Raw genomic sequence first — 14583 nt, forward strand, 5'->3', positions numbered from 1 at the left:
TGAAAGACCAGGAACTCTCACATGAGAATCTAGCTTTCAAGCTTCTCTTGAAACGTCAGAACCACACTGGGTCCTGACTGCCACATGACAGCTAATGGCCAGGCCTGGGCGGGCACCGCCTCCTGACCAGGGCAGGCTCCCCCACATTGTTAGAGCTACATCTACTGTCAGCTGCTTGTCCACTTCCCTACGAGCTTATGACCTCTGAGGTTCCCTGGTCTGTAATAGGACTTCCCCACCTTTCACCTACCATGTTAAACTGATTAAAAATATTCTTAAGATACTGTGATATAGATTTTGTGATCAAAGTTTGGGATTTAAAAAGAATCATGTCATTTCTCTAATAAATTCTGTGATACCCTATATCCCCACCTTCCATTCCCAACTGTTCAGGTTGGGGCCAAAAAATAAAGATGAAAATACAAGACAGTCACACAGAGCCTTCACATTTTTCTCCACTCTGAATAGAGTCAAACACTTACGACCTAAAGAAAAAAAAAAAAAAAGGCTGACAAAATAGTATTTTAAATTATTCCCAAGTAGGTATCGGCTTTTTAAAAATTGTTTCCAAAATGTTAACAAGAGACATGAAATACTACTTCCCTGTTAGAGACGGTACTGAGATTCCATATGGAGACTTCCAGTTGCTATGACACATATATTAGAGAGTACAACCATTGTTTTGCAGGGACAGGGAACACACAGTACAAGAAGTGGGATAAGAGGATACGGATTTTTTTTTTTTTTCCATTTTAGAGCGAGTACATGAGGAGGGGAGAAGGACAGAGGAAGAGAGAGAATCTTTTTTTTTTTTTTTTTTAGTGTTTATTTAGTTATCTTGAGAGAGAGAGAGAGAGAGAGAGAGAGACAGTGAGCAGGGGCAGGCAGAGAGAGGGAGACAGAGGATCCCAAGCAGGCTCCTTGCTGTCAGCACAGAACCCAATGCAGGGCTCGAACTCATAAATTGTGAGATCATGACCTGAGCAGAAATCAAGAGTCTGACACTCAGATGAGCCACCCAGGCACCCCAAGAAAGAGAATCTTAAGCAGACTCCACACTCAGTGCGGAACCCTATGTGAGGCTCAGCCTCACAGTGGTGAAATCGTGATCTGAGCCGAAATCAAGAGTCAAATGCTTACTTGACTGAACTACCCGGGCACCCTGAGATGATATAGATTTTTCTTTATTTTTTTAATGCTTTCTTTATTTTTGAGAGAGAGAGACAGAACGTGAGCGGGGCGGGGGGGGGGGAGGGGGGGCAGAAAGACAGGGGGATGGAGGATCTGAAGCGGGCTCCGTGCTGACAGCAGTGAGCCGGATACAGGGCTCAAACTCACAAACCCTGAGATTATAACCTGAGCCCAAGTCAGACACCCAACCGAATGAGCCACCCAGTCACCCCGATACAGATTTTTGAAAGGATACAAGAGATTTTGATGGGATGATGTAAGATCAGTAAGGCTAGAGATAACCAGAGAGCACCTGGGCACTCCTGAGACGACCATGATCCTTGATACTATGTTACGGCACCTGGCTGCTCAAAAAAAACTTTCCTAAATGAAGGTGAATTAAGTCAAACATGTGGTGAAAGTTTTACTTTTTGTACAGTGTATTAAAAACTTACAAAAGGACAGCAAGAGGTACAGGGAAGTAGAAGACATCACTAACTAATCTACAGAAATTTCCAAGATGGTGAGTTTATACCGCAAAGCAACAGGTGGTAAGAGCCAGAGGAATAGCAGGGAAGTGCGATATTAGGACTCAAGTGAGGAAGTGAGAGAACAAGCTACATTTTTTTTAAAAGCTGTGTCTATGTCACAGATCAATTATCAGGCTGCCTACAAATACTTTATAGTTGGTGTGCTGGAAATGGTGCTGAGGATACGGGCCCTGTCCAGACGCGAAGCAGCAGATAAAAGGAGCTGGATCTGGCCACCTATTGTCAAGTGTCATCACTGACTACGTTTCTCTAGAGGCAGAAGGTACCCATCTCTGTCATCCTTGAAGAGGAGGCAGTTGAAAGTATGCACGTATTTTTCTCCCAACTCTGTTTTCAGATGTTCTTTACCTTTGTGATAATGCTCTTGGTTCGCCTGAGGTGAGAACGGGGGATATAACGAACAGAAGACAGAACAGTTTCAGATCCAGTTTCTCTCTTTTCTCCCTGTCAGCCAAAAGTTTTACCTTTCCTTTTGAATTAGCAAGAAAGAATAGCTCTGAAAACTACACAAAGAGGTGCTTTTCTTTTCATTACAGAGGGTGTCACATGGCTGGCTCACACAAGCCTTTGCTGCCCTGGGCTAGAGATGCACTGTTTCCAAGGCCCCTGCTTGGCCCTGGGAGAAAGCCTCATCCTTCTCACCCTTTGACGGGTCACTGTAATAGGATTCTGACTATAAGCAGCTAAAAAATGGATGCCAGTTTCCAAAAGGGAATATTTTAGCCCGTTAGATGTGACTGCTAATGTTTCAAGTGCTACAGATTTACCGGTTTCTGAAATTCAGCCAATATGCTGAAATTTTTAAGCTGGGTTAAACAAACCTTCTGAACAGGTTGAGTCTAATGGTACGTTGGCCCGGCGATGCCATGCCAGACTTAATAATTTCACTCCATTCATGTTTATATAGAAAATTCTTCCACTAATAACATATATGTATGTTCCATGGAAAAAACTTGATAATCTATGAGCTAACCCAGAGAACCACCATGAGCATTTTGGTAGAGCTTCTTTCAAGGAGCATAGAATTAGAGGAGCGTGCGTGCTGAGACTAGATGTTCTGGACTGTAAGACTGGTAAGGCTGGAGATAACCAGAGAGCACCTGTGCACTCCTGAGACAACCACGATCCTTGATATCAGGGTGTTATCGCACCTGGTTGTACCTTGAGCACACTTAGCTGGGCACAATTTGTTTGGACAAAATACTTAATCTCACTGAACCTGTTTTTTCTCACCTGTAAAACGTAGACAGTAACAGCCCCCAGCTCAGAGAGTCCGGAGAGAATTCGATGAGGCAACATTTGCAAAATGCTTAGAACAGAGCTTGGCACGTAGTGTGCAACCAGTGTTATTCATTTTTTCCACACGAATAGACACATTTCTTTTCCACTGAATGGTTTTATGCCACAAATCCTGTTTTTGAGTCTGCTTTGACCACTTAGGAATGTGTCACAAACACTTTCCTGTGTTAGTAAATATTTTTTTTTACTACATACACGGGATCCTCCCGGCAAAGCTGCTGCAGGTGTTCTGAAGCACCAGACGCCATGCTTTTATAGCACATGATCTGGACACTCTGAGCGCAGCGAGAAATAAGAAATCAGCAACTGCTGCAAAGTTGAGGCAAACGTCTTCAAAATAGCCAGAAGCCGATGATGTCACCCGGCAGCTGTGCCCACAGGTCACCTCTGTCGGGAAGGCCGAGTGTGGCGCACACAGGAGGGAAAACACAGAAGGTGGTAAGCAGAAGCCAGGACACTGAGAGAGATTAGGAAGGCATCATCCCCGTGGAAGACGGGGGCTGGGCCACAGGTGCAGCGACCAGGCTCCTTGAGCTACACTGCACTCCCACCGTCACTCCACCCACCGTGAGCGAGGCCCTCCTGTGCGCTGTGACCCAAGTTTCCAGTTCTGCACAGCCTGTAGGCACAGTTCTGAGACACCTGTAGGCATGTTTGCTCCTGGCAACCCAAAAAGGGCCTACCTCATATTTATGTGGCTGCTCTAGGGGTCACGTCAACAAAGGAAACATTTATTTTGTGAAGCACTTGCTATGTGTTAATAAGCACTGCAGATGGAACAGTGAGCAAAAGAGAATAGCGTCTGACTACAGAGAATGTGAAGTCTAGCACAGGACACAATTAAGCAAGCAGTACCAGTGATAAGCACTACAACGCTAGGAAGCACAGACTGCAATGGAAACACACAGCAAGAAGACTGAGTCTGCAGGGAGGAATCACAAAGGCTTGATCGAGGAAGGAGCCTGCGGGCTAAAGGACAAAGTTAGCCACGTGTGCCGGATACTGCAAAGTGCTCACTCAACACCCATTCCCACCCAACGTGGACTCCACGACACCAGGCTTTTGAAGCTACCCTCTTTTTTTTTTTTTTTAATTTTTTTTTAACGTTTATTTATTTTTGAGACAGAGAGAGACAGAGCATGAATGGGGGAGGGTCACAGAGAGAGGGAGACACAGAATCTGAAACAGGCTCCAGGCTCTGAGCTGTCAGCACAGAGCCCGACGCGGGGCTTGAACCCACGGACCGTGAGATCATGACCTGAGCCGAAGTCGGACGCTTAACCGACTGAGCCACCCAGGTGCCCCGAAGCTACCCTCTTTTTTTTTTTTTTTAAGTTTATTTATTTATAAAGAGAGAGAGAGAGAGAGAGAGAGAGAGAGAGAGGGAAAGCAAACATAAGCAGGGGATGGGGAGGGAGAGAAGGGGAGATAGAGAATCCCAAGCAGATTCCTCCATACCACCAGCGCAGAGCCCAACGTGGGACTCAAATCCATGAACTGCGAGATCATGCCTAAGCCAAAACTAAGAGTCCAATGCTTAACCAACGGAGCCACCAAGGCACCCCACAGTTATACCTTGACAGAACAACAGTGGTCTGGATCAGCATTTCCTACCAGGCCACCAAAGAGTCTTGGTCTCACTTAACAGGAAGGGCGTGGTTTCTTTGGTGGGTAAACATCTTTCTTTCTTTTTCTTTTTCTTAATGTTTATTTATTTTTGAGAGAGAGTGAGTGAGCACAAGCAGCGGAGGGGGGAGAGAGAGAGAGAGAGAGAGAGAGAATCCCAAGCAGGCTCTGCAGCAGGGCCTGATCTCATGAATTGTGAGATCATGGCCTGAGCAGAAATCATGACCTGAGCAGAACAGTCAATTAACCAACTGAACCACCCTATCCTGGTGCAATGCTGAAAATATTTAGAATGAAATAAAGAAATATTTAAGGGAAAGGCTCCTGGGTGGCTCAGTCAGTTAAGCCTCCAACTTTGGTTCAGGTCATGATCTCACGGTTCGTGGGTTTGAGCCCCACGTCCGGCTCTGTGCTGACAGCTCAGAACCTGGAGCCTCCTTCGGATTCTGTGTCTCCCTCTCTCCCTGTCCTTCCCCTGCTTATGCTGTCTCTCTCTCTCTCTCTCTTTCTCTCTCTCTCAAAAGTAAACGTTAAAAAAATTTTTTTAATTAAAAAAATGTTTAAGGGAATCAAAACCATAATATCTTTTTTTTTATTAAAAAATTTTTTTTAACATTTATTTATTTATTATTTTTTTATTAAAAAAAAAAATTTTTTTTTAACATTTATTTATTTTTGAGACAGAGAGAGACAGAGCATGAACGGGGGAGGGGCAGAGAGAGAGAGACACACAGAATCGGAAGCAGGCTCCAGGCTCTGAGCCATCAGCCCAGAGACTGACGCAGGGCTCGAACTCACGGACCGCGAGATCGTGACCTGAGCTGAAGTCGGACGCTCAACCAACTGAGCCACCCAGGCGCCCCAACATTTATTTATTTTTGAGAGAGCTCGAACTCAACGAATCGCGAGATCATGACCTAGGCCAAAGTCAGACGCTTAACTAACTGAGCCACCCAGGCACCTCAAAACCGTAATATATTTCTATGTTAAGAAGATGACCAGGGAATCTTGATTTCAGGTCAGATGATGATCTTATGGTTCATGGGATCAAGCCTTCATAGGACGCTGGGATTAGAGGGCGGAGCCTGATTGGGATTCTCTCTCTCTCAAAATAAATAAATAAACTTAAGAAAACAAAAAACAAAAAACAAAGGAAACCAGGCATATTTTATGATTTTGTAATATGTAAAAGAATCTGGCCTAGGGCGCCTGGCTGGCTCAGTCATAGAGCATGCGACTCTCGATCTTGTGGTTGTAAGTTTGAGCCCCAGTTGGGCGTAGAGATTATAAAAAAAAAAAAAAAACTTGGCCTATTAGATTGTAACCACAGTTTTGAAAGTGTAATTGAATAATTTCTTTCTGACTTGTGTTTTTAAGTTGAAAATCTTAGTAAGTTTACATATATTATGGGAATATTTAAAGAATTTAAGACTCACCTAGTTTGTAAGTTTAATGTATGAGATTCACAGGACTTCAGTTGAAGAGCTTCATCAGGGCTTTATTTTATTTTTTAATTTTTTAACGTTTATTTATTTTTGAGAGAGACAGTGTGACAAGGGGAGGGGCAGAGAGAGAGGGAGACAAAGAATCCGAAATAGGCTCCAGGTTCTGAGCTGTCAGCACAGAACCCAACATGGGCCTTGAACTCACGAACTGTGAGATCATGACCTGAGCTGAAGTTGGATACCCAACTGACTGAGCCACCCAGGCACCCCAGGGTTTTATTTTTTTAAATCAGATAGATAACTGAAGTTCTTTAGAAAGCAATAAAATACATTTAGCTGTATAAAACCAATTTGAAACATCTGAAGGTCTTCAATTAACTGGTCTAAATATTATCTAAAAGTGACTAGTAAAATCTTCTATGTTTATCTAGAGAACAGAGCTGTGAGCATTATGAAAAAAAAAAAAGTTTTTGAATGTGTACTTTTACAAAAGTCATAACATTTTGAAACCTAAATAAACTCCCTGAATAGCGATTTCTGCTTACAAAAGCTACCTTTCAAGGGCAATTAAAAAAAAAAAAAATCTATCTATATCCTCTCTGATTCCAAGTCTTGTACTCTGTTGACGGATGTGGAATTGGAAAAACCATCCCTTCTATTTTGATAGAAGCCACTGAAATGTTTGTTTTCGTAATGACATATTTCACTAATGTTTACTGTCTGTGCAAACATTTGATTTATTCGGTACCGTATTCTAAAGTTGCAAGCAGTTCCCATTCTTTATCTCTCAATAATGCTAGAATAAAGTATATAGTGTGGCAGGACTCTCCTTTGACGGGAGGGGGAAAATCTGCTCAGAGTCAAGCAGGGCTTAATTTCAAGCTCAGGACCCCATCTGGACAGGAGGGAGGGGGATCCTGAACATATGAGGACATGATTCATTTCGGTGCTGCGCCACTACCTTCTCAAATCACAAGCATTCTGCCTCCTCCTTCACCACAGCCTCCCTCTCACCAACTCAGGCGCGTGGGATGGCATTTTCCAGGAAACAAAGGTGAGCGGGGTGCCCTACACCCTTTCTTGCCCCTCACTGCATTTCTCCTAGTTCTCTCCATCTTCGCTGCATGTGTATAGTCAGGGATGACTCAACTGTAACTCTCAAAATCAAACAACAGTAACAGCAATATAAGTTCTCCAGAGACAGACGCCAATCCCAACGTGCTCCACAACGGTACAGCTGTCAGATTCCCCCCATGACTCCTAAAACCAAGTAGCAAGTTTTACAAAGTTTCTGAACCTTTTCCTTTCTCTCTGTTCTAGAACCCTCTATTTCAGGCCTTCCAACCACCTTTCTTAATCCACAACTGCCACAGAAGCTTTCAAACATCACTTTTGCTTTACGTGTCTTAGAACCTACAGGAGCCAAGTGGATCTGAATTATGAGTGTGCAGCTTAGGTCCACCAACTGGTCCAGCCACTTAGCCTCTGAGATCTTCCAAGGACCAGGCAAAGATGTGCAGCCCTGCAGCATGGGAGGGCAGAGTACAGAATCACATCTGCCCCTCCAGGCCACCCTGCCCCTGTGCATTCCCCATTATCCCAGGTCTGATAAGAAAGGGGGACTCTTCAGGACTTTTACTGTTCCATCCATTACTCCATCTGTCATGGAAGCATGTATTCATTACTTTCCATTTACCTACCTGTGTACGAGGCACAGGAAGGGAGGATTTAAACTTTAAAACATACTCTTTGCTCCCAGAGATTATAGTCTAGTTATGGACACCAGATATATGATAGAAGGAGAGGCACACGAGCCAACACAAGTCTGCAGGAGTTTCAGAGCAAGCAAAGAACTCCTTGAGTATTCCAAGAGTAAGTCAGTCTCAGAGGACTTCAGCAAGGGCTGAACACCGAAGAACTGTAGGAGTTAGACTCATTCTTAGTGCGATTTTATACGTCCTTAGAATCAGTTTTAAATTCCCTCTGGAACAAAGAAATAGATCTAAAAAGCACCAACTATGTGGCGAGGGCAAGTAAATGAGGGTGATAAAACACACCACCAAGTTAGGAATCTTAAGTGAAATCACATAAGCAGAGCACAGCAGGCTATGGAGGAATGTTAGTCAGTTTCTTCCTCCTGGCTTTGAACTGCAATCTCTTTCTTAGTTTCCTCAAAGTAAGGGAACTAGGGTCCAAGACTTTACTTCTTCCGACTACTTATTCTAGAGTATCTAGTAAGATATACTGGGCATAGCCCAGGAATTCAGTACATATATGCTGAATGTCATGTGACTAAATAACAAAGAAGATGCTATTATCTAATGGCACCATTAATAACATCTTCTGGCTAACAGAACTGCTGCATTAACCACTGTTCTAAGGCCAGGACTCAGGAAGCATAGGAAAATAAGGACCACCACCTCCTCATCTAAAGGTTAATGAGAATGAGCCATTTATATCAATACTGCCTGTTCCTCTGATTTCTTAGGGCTGATGAACTATTTGTTCTTGATCTTCTGCCACAGGTGACAGAGGCAATGCTGAAAGAGCTCCATGGGAAATCACAAAAACTGTCTGGAATAATTAGATACAGTCACTACTATGAGCCCTCTCCCTGCACAGAGTGCCTGACAAACATGACCACGTCACAACCTGATCGCCCCTGTCATCAAGGAAGCACAGGGTAACTGTTAAATGCCTTCCTTCTGGGATCAGGAGCATGTCTAGTCAGTGGGTGGTGATAAAGAACTACACAGACGTGACAGATGCAGGATTACAAGGTACTGCCGTGCCCTTTGTTCTCAACGCTCACCTCCTCACAGACTTCACGGACTGCCGCCACACTCGGCTCCTCCTCGGGCTCCATGCCTCCCCCAGGGACAATCCATCGGTCTGGATGGCGACTACTGCTCACGAGTAGCACCTGAAAGTCACAGAGGTTACATGGGCAGTTAAAAACACAAAAAAGACACGTTTGTATAAACTCAGACTCTTAAACACCACCAAAGTCTAAGTACCTAAGCCTATTTTTTGTTTAGATCTCTCCAGGTCACTTCTGGTAAGGTAGCTTTTATTTCTATTGGAAAAAGCAGACAATCCGCCTTGTAAAAGCAGAAGGGCATGTGAACCAGTGGCCATTACCTCTACCTTCCCCTCAGGCCTATCTATCCTCTTCTTAGCTCCTTTCTCTAAAGCCCTTTGAACACAGAGCTGACAAGGACTGGGGGCGGGGAGGGGGGGGTGGAAAGTCTCTGATGAGCCTGTGAGCGCTCTGAAGGGCTGGCCAGAAGGAAAGCAGTCCTTAGCCCTGGTTGGCACCACAGTCCCAACACTTTCTCTCCCAGGTCCTCACTCCCGTGTGTCCCAGCTCCTGGCCCATCACCACCCCAAGCTCTAAGAGTGTCCTGAGAACCCAACTCCCTCATCTACAGGTCAAGTTGAAAAACCTCATCATGCTTGCAGCTGAGAGAAAACTGGATACTTTTTACGAAAAAATTTTAAGAAATGAGAAAACCAACCAAATACACACACAAAATACGGATACAGGCTACAGTATTATTAATTCAAAATTAACTGCATTCTAATCATGGCTGAAATAAAATCTAGGATTTCCCCAGCTCCTTTTCCTTATCCTTCTCCAGGACAGGAGCTAAACAGTCAGGTGGACTCCTCCTTTGGAGGTAGAACTCGGTTGGCATTACTTCTAAAACTAAAGGAATCCTCTATTGCTCCCTAAACCATCACTTTCTGATGATGTCTTTTGAGTGTCCAGCCCTAATCCTAACACACTCCCCCTTGAACTTCACTTCCACTCTGCAGTCATTCTTGTTGCCTGAAAGCAAACGCTGCGTCCTCTGGAGCCCTTACAGATTCCACCTCTGACTTCCGGTGACCTACCTTTTAGTCATCTCCCCTTTCTCCCTTGACATTTCTGCAACTACCTGGGCCCCTGGAAATGCTACCTTTTTCTTCATCCTTAATCCCTTTTCTGCATGTCATGATACAGTCCCCTGGTGCTCCTCTATAAAATCTGTGACCTGCTGACTCAGAGGGGGTCTGGAGTTAAAAAGAAAATCCATGAATCCATATATAGTCACCAAAATATAGCCCATGGGTGGAGAAAATAATGTCTTTAAATTTACAAGTACTATTTCATTTGTTAAGTGTACTTAGGTTCTGCTTTGCATAATGCAGAGTAATTTAAGATAATATGAAACCCACAGTTTTTGGGTGATGTGTATAAATGTATAATCTAAGGGAGGTTAAAGTAAAATGTGGAGGTTCTATGAAATTTTGTGGGTGTTTGTTTAATGTTTATTTTTGAGAGAGAGAGTGAGAGGGCACAAGCCAGGGAGGGGAGGACAGAGGATCCGAAGTGGGTTCTTCTCTGACAGTAGAGTACCCAACATGGGGCTCAGACTCATGAACCACAAGATCATGACCTGAGCCGAAGTTGGACACTTAACCAACTAAGCCACCCAGGCACCCGCCCCCGAAATTTTGTTTTTAAAATAAGAGCCCTCACTGTACACCCACCAGCAATAAATCTGAGATGCCTGGCTGGCTTAGTGGGTAGAATGTGTGACTCTTGACCTTGGGGTCATGTGTTTGAGCCTCACACTGGGGATGGAGTTTACTTAAAAAAATAATTAAAAACATAAAAAATAAATAGCAATAAATCTTCATGACCTTGAATTTGGCAAGATATGCCAATTCACACGACACACCAAAAGTATGAACAACAACTAAAACTAGATAAGCTGGACTTCATCAAAATTAGAATCTTCTGTGCATCAAAGGTCATTATCAAGAATGTGAAAAAACGACTTACAGAATGGGAGGAAATATTTGCAAATCATCTATCTGATCAGGGTCTGGTATCCAAAATATAAATACATAAAAATATAAAAACTCTTACAACAATAACAAAAAGACATTTCTCCAAAAGAAGCAGCAGTTCTCCAAAGAAGATCTACAAATAGCCATGAAGCGCACGAAAAGATGCTCAACACCATTAGTCACTAGGAAAGTGCAAAGTAAAACTACCATGAGATGCCACTTCACACCCACAAGAATGGCTATAATTTTTAAAAATAACAAGAACTGGCAAGGATGTAGAAAAATCGGAACCCTCAAACATTGGGTAAGAATGTAAAATAGCTCAGGCACTGTGGAAAGTTTGGTGGTTCCTGAAAAGTTAAATAAAAAATTACCACGTGACTTAGCAATTCTACTCCTAGGTATACACCCAAAAGAACTGAAAACAGGCACTCAAATACTTACACACAAATATTCACAGCAGCATTATTTACTCTAGCCAAAAAGTAGAAACAACTTAAATGCCGATCAGTGAGTGGATAACAAAATGTGGCATTCACACACATAGGAATATTATTCTGCCATTAAAAAAGAATGAAGTACTGTGTGGATGAACTTTCAAAATATCAGGCGAAGTAAAAGCCAGGCTCAAAAGTCACATACTGTAAGATTCCGCTGATGTGAAATATACAGAATAGGTAAATCAAGAGAGAGGAGAGAAAGCAAACTGGTGGTTGCCAGGGACTGGGGGAAGGGAAGAATGGAGAGCAGGATTTTATTTTGGGGTGACCACAGTATTTTGAAACTATACAAAGGTTGCTAAATGCCACTGAATTAGTGGTACCAAATGTCACTGACTCGTTCACTTTTAAATAGTTAATGTCATGTTATGTGAACTTCATCTCAATAAAATAAAACTGGTTTTAAGATCACAGTAACTTTTCAAAAGCTAAATTTATGAGTCAGTGCCACTACTTTTTTCCTCAGAGTCTATATTCCAGGGGGGTAGCCTTCCAAGAAGTGATCCTTAGTTTTACATCATATTAAATTATAAAGCTGAAATAATATACTATTTCCATAAAAGAAAAGGGCAAGGGTGCTTGGGTAGCTCAATTTGTTAGCCATCCGATTCTTGGTTTTGGCTGAGGTCATGATCTCACATGTGTGGGTTCGAGCCCAGCATCCGGCTCTGTGCTGACAGTGGGAACCCTGCTTGGGATTCTTTCTCTCCTTCTCTCTCTTTCTCTCTCCCTCTCTCTCTCTGTCCCTCCCCCACTCGTGTTCTCTCTTCTCTTGATCTCTCAAGAAAAAAAAAAGGGGGGGAGGGAATCACTGCCACACTCCTCCCATCTTGTGATAATTGTGGCAAATCTTGTATTTTTAAAAATTCCTTCTCAAAATAAAAATAAGCCCAAACGCAATCATGTTTGTTAAGTTAAAAGGTTTTTTTAATGTTTTTTTTCAAATTTTTTTTTTTTAACGTTTATTTATTTTTGAGACAGAGAGAGACAGAGCATGAACGGGGGAGGGTCAGAGAGAGGGAGACACAGAATCTGAAACAGGCTCCAGGCTCTGAGCTGTCAGCACAGAGCCCGATGCGGGGCTCGAACTCACGGACCATGAGATCATGACCTGAGCTGAAGTCGGCCGCTTAACCAACTGAGCCACCCAGGCGCCCCAAAAAGTTTTTTTTTAAAAGTCCTCCCGAGACTCTCTGGATATTGGCATTTAAATCATACCAATCCAATCTGCAAGGAAAACTCAAGAAAGAGTAGAAAATGGGTTAATCTTTGAAGGATTTGTTATATAAAGAACATGTAGTCTTTCTTCCTAGAATTCTCCCACTTGTTGGCAAAGTGTTACGTAGCCATTCTGAACCTAAGCATTTGCTTAAAAGGTTGACTAGGGCCATTCAATTAGGTTATAGTCCAAATGAAAGAACTTCATGGGGACAATACTAAAGCTAAAGCAAAGGAAACCTCTAACATAAAGTATAATTTCATTTCTAAATTTCAATCAATGTGAAATATTAATTAGTAAATCTTGCAAGTGTCACTACTACTTTGCACATTCAAAGCAGGCCTACATGAGGTCAGACTATGTATAATACAGACATTGGGAAAAATAAGCCTCATTACTTTGTAGTCACACTTCAAAGCAAACACCATTACCAGTAAACAGTTCTCCTAAGTTTCCTTGACAACCCATTGAAAAACAAAACATCTTTCCTTTAGCCAGAGGCTTTACTCCTTCCTATCTTATAAAACACTAAGTGGTGTTTCTGGTCAGTAAATTTTGATTCTGAAGCTTGATTTTTAAATATAAAATTATCAGAAAAGAAATCAAATGGCAAAGCTCCTAAATCTGAAAACAACACACTAAGGAAAACAACCACAGAATTTGTTATTTATTCAACAAACATTCATTCAGCATTGTTATAAACTAGGAATGGCGGTTGCAAAGATGAAAACCCCTGCAATTTTAAGGCAGATCAAAGTAGGGGACTGGACAACCAGGTATTAATTAGACCCTTCATGAAACTCTTATCACCAAGACAGGTGATATCAGTGCAGAGATGGCTAACCCACCCACATATGAACATGATGCAGCTAGCCCTACAGAGCAGGGAGAAATCAACAGTGGGGCTGGGACAAGTTGTTATCCACATGGACCCAGAGGAAAATCATTATATTGATTAGGGACACAGGTATACAATGAAAGACTAAGGAAATCTGTGGGAATAATAAACCTAACGGTAAGATTTCTATAATGGACTTAAGCTTGTAACAGTAAAGTTTTATTTTTTTAAGGTTTCTTAAATTGCTTTAATAATGCTTAATCCAGGGACACCTGGGTGGCTCAGTCCATTAAGTGTCCCAACTCTTGGTTTCGGCTTGGGTCATGATTTCACAGCTTCGTGGGTCGGAGCCCCACGTTGAGCTCTGCACTGGCAGCTTGGGGCCTGCTTGGGATATAGTGTGTGTGTGTGTGTGTGTGTGTGTGTGTGTGTGTGTGTCTCTCTCTCTCTCTCTTTCTGCCCCCTCCCCAACAGTACTGTCTCCGTCTCTCTCAAAATAAATAAATAAACTTTAAAAAAGTAATGCTTAATACAACTTCTCAAAAGAATACAAAAGAAAGCCCCTTACCCAGGAAAGGAGTATCTAGTGGAGAGAGGGAAGAAAAAATAAGAAAGAAAAAAAGAGTAGTAATACAGGGTGAGGAGTGCTTTGGTTGAGGTATGCACAGGATACCCCAAAGACACTGAAAAGAAACACCTAGTCTAGGCTGGGGGGAGGACAGTAGAGAGATGGCAAGGGAAGGCTTCTTAAAAGAAGTGACCTGAGTTAAATTCAAGCTCAAGAAGGACATTGATTCAACAAAAATCAGAAGCCTACTGTGTGCCCACGTGTTTAGGACACAAAAGCAAGATAGATACAATCCCAGCTCTTGAGAAATTTGAAGTCCAGTGGATAGGACAGACCAGAAGTCAGGTAACTATACTTCAGGGCCTGTGGCAGGGACCATCATGCTCACCAGATATTTTATGTTCTTGTCGATGGTATTCCAAGCCCTCCTGCTATTAGGTGGGGCCATCTGACTAGTTCTGGCTAATGAAATGTGAGCAGAAGGGACACATGTCACTTCTGGGCTGAGGCAGGGAGAAGCCCATCCAG

The 14583-nt window shown here is 42.8% G+C and overlaps 1 protein-coding gene across 1 annotated transcript in view; it reads right to left on the reverse strand.

The window, feature by feature from the left end:
- Positions 1-14583, reverse strand: part of NUDT3 (nudix hydrolase 3) — a 126468-nt gene that overhangs the window by 52379 nt on the left and 59506 nt on the right. The window contains exon 2 of the mRNA XM_047858025.1: positions 8904-9014. Coding sequence (XP_047713981.1) covers positions 8904-9014 — 111 coding nt within the window. The remainder of the gene's footprint in view (positions 1-8903; positions 9015-14583) is intronic.

This window comes from Prionailurus viverrinus, chromosome B2 (genome assembly GCF_022837055.1).
Source record: "Prionailurus viverrinus isolate Anna chromosome B2, UM_Priviv_1.0, whole genome shotgun sequence".
NCBI lineage: Eukaryota > Metazoa > Chordata > Mammalia > Carnivora > Felidae > Prionailurus > Prionailurus viverrinus.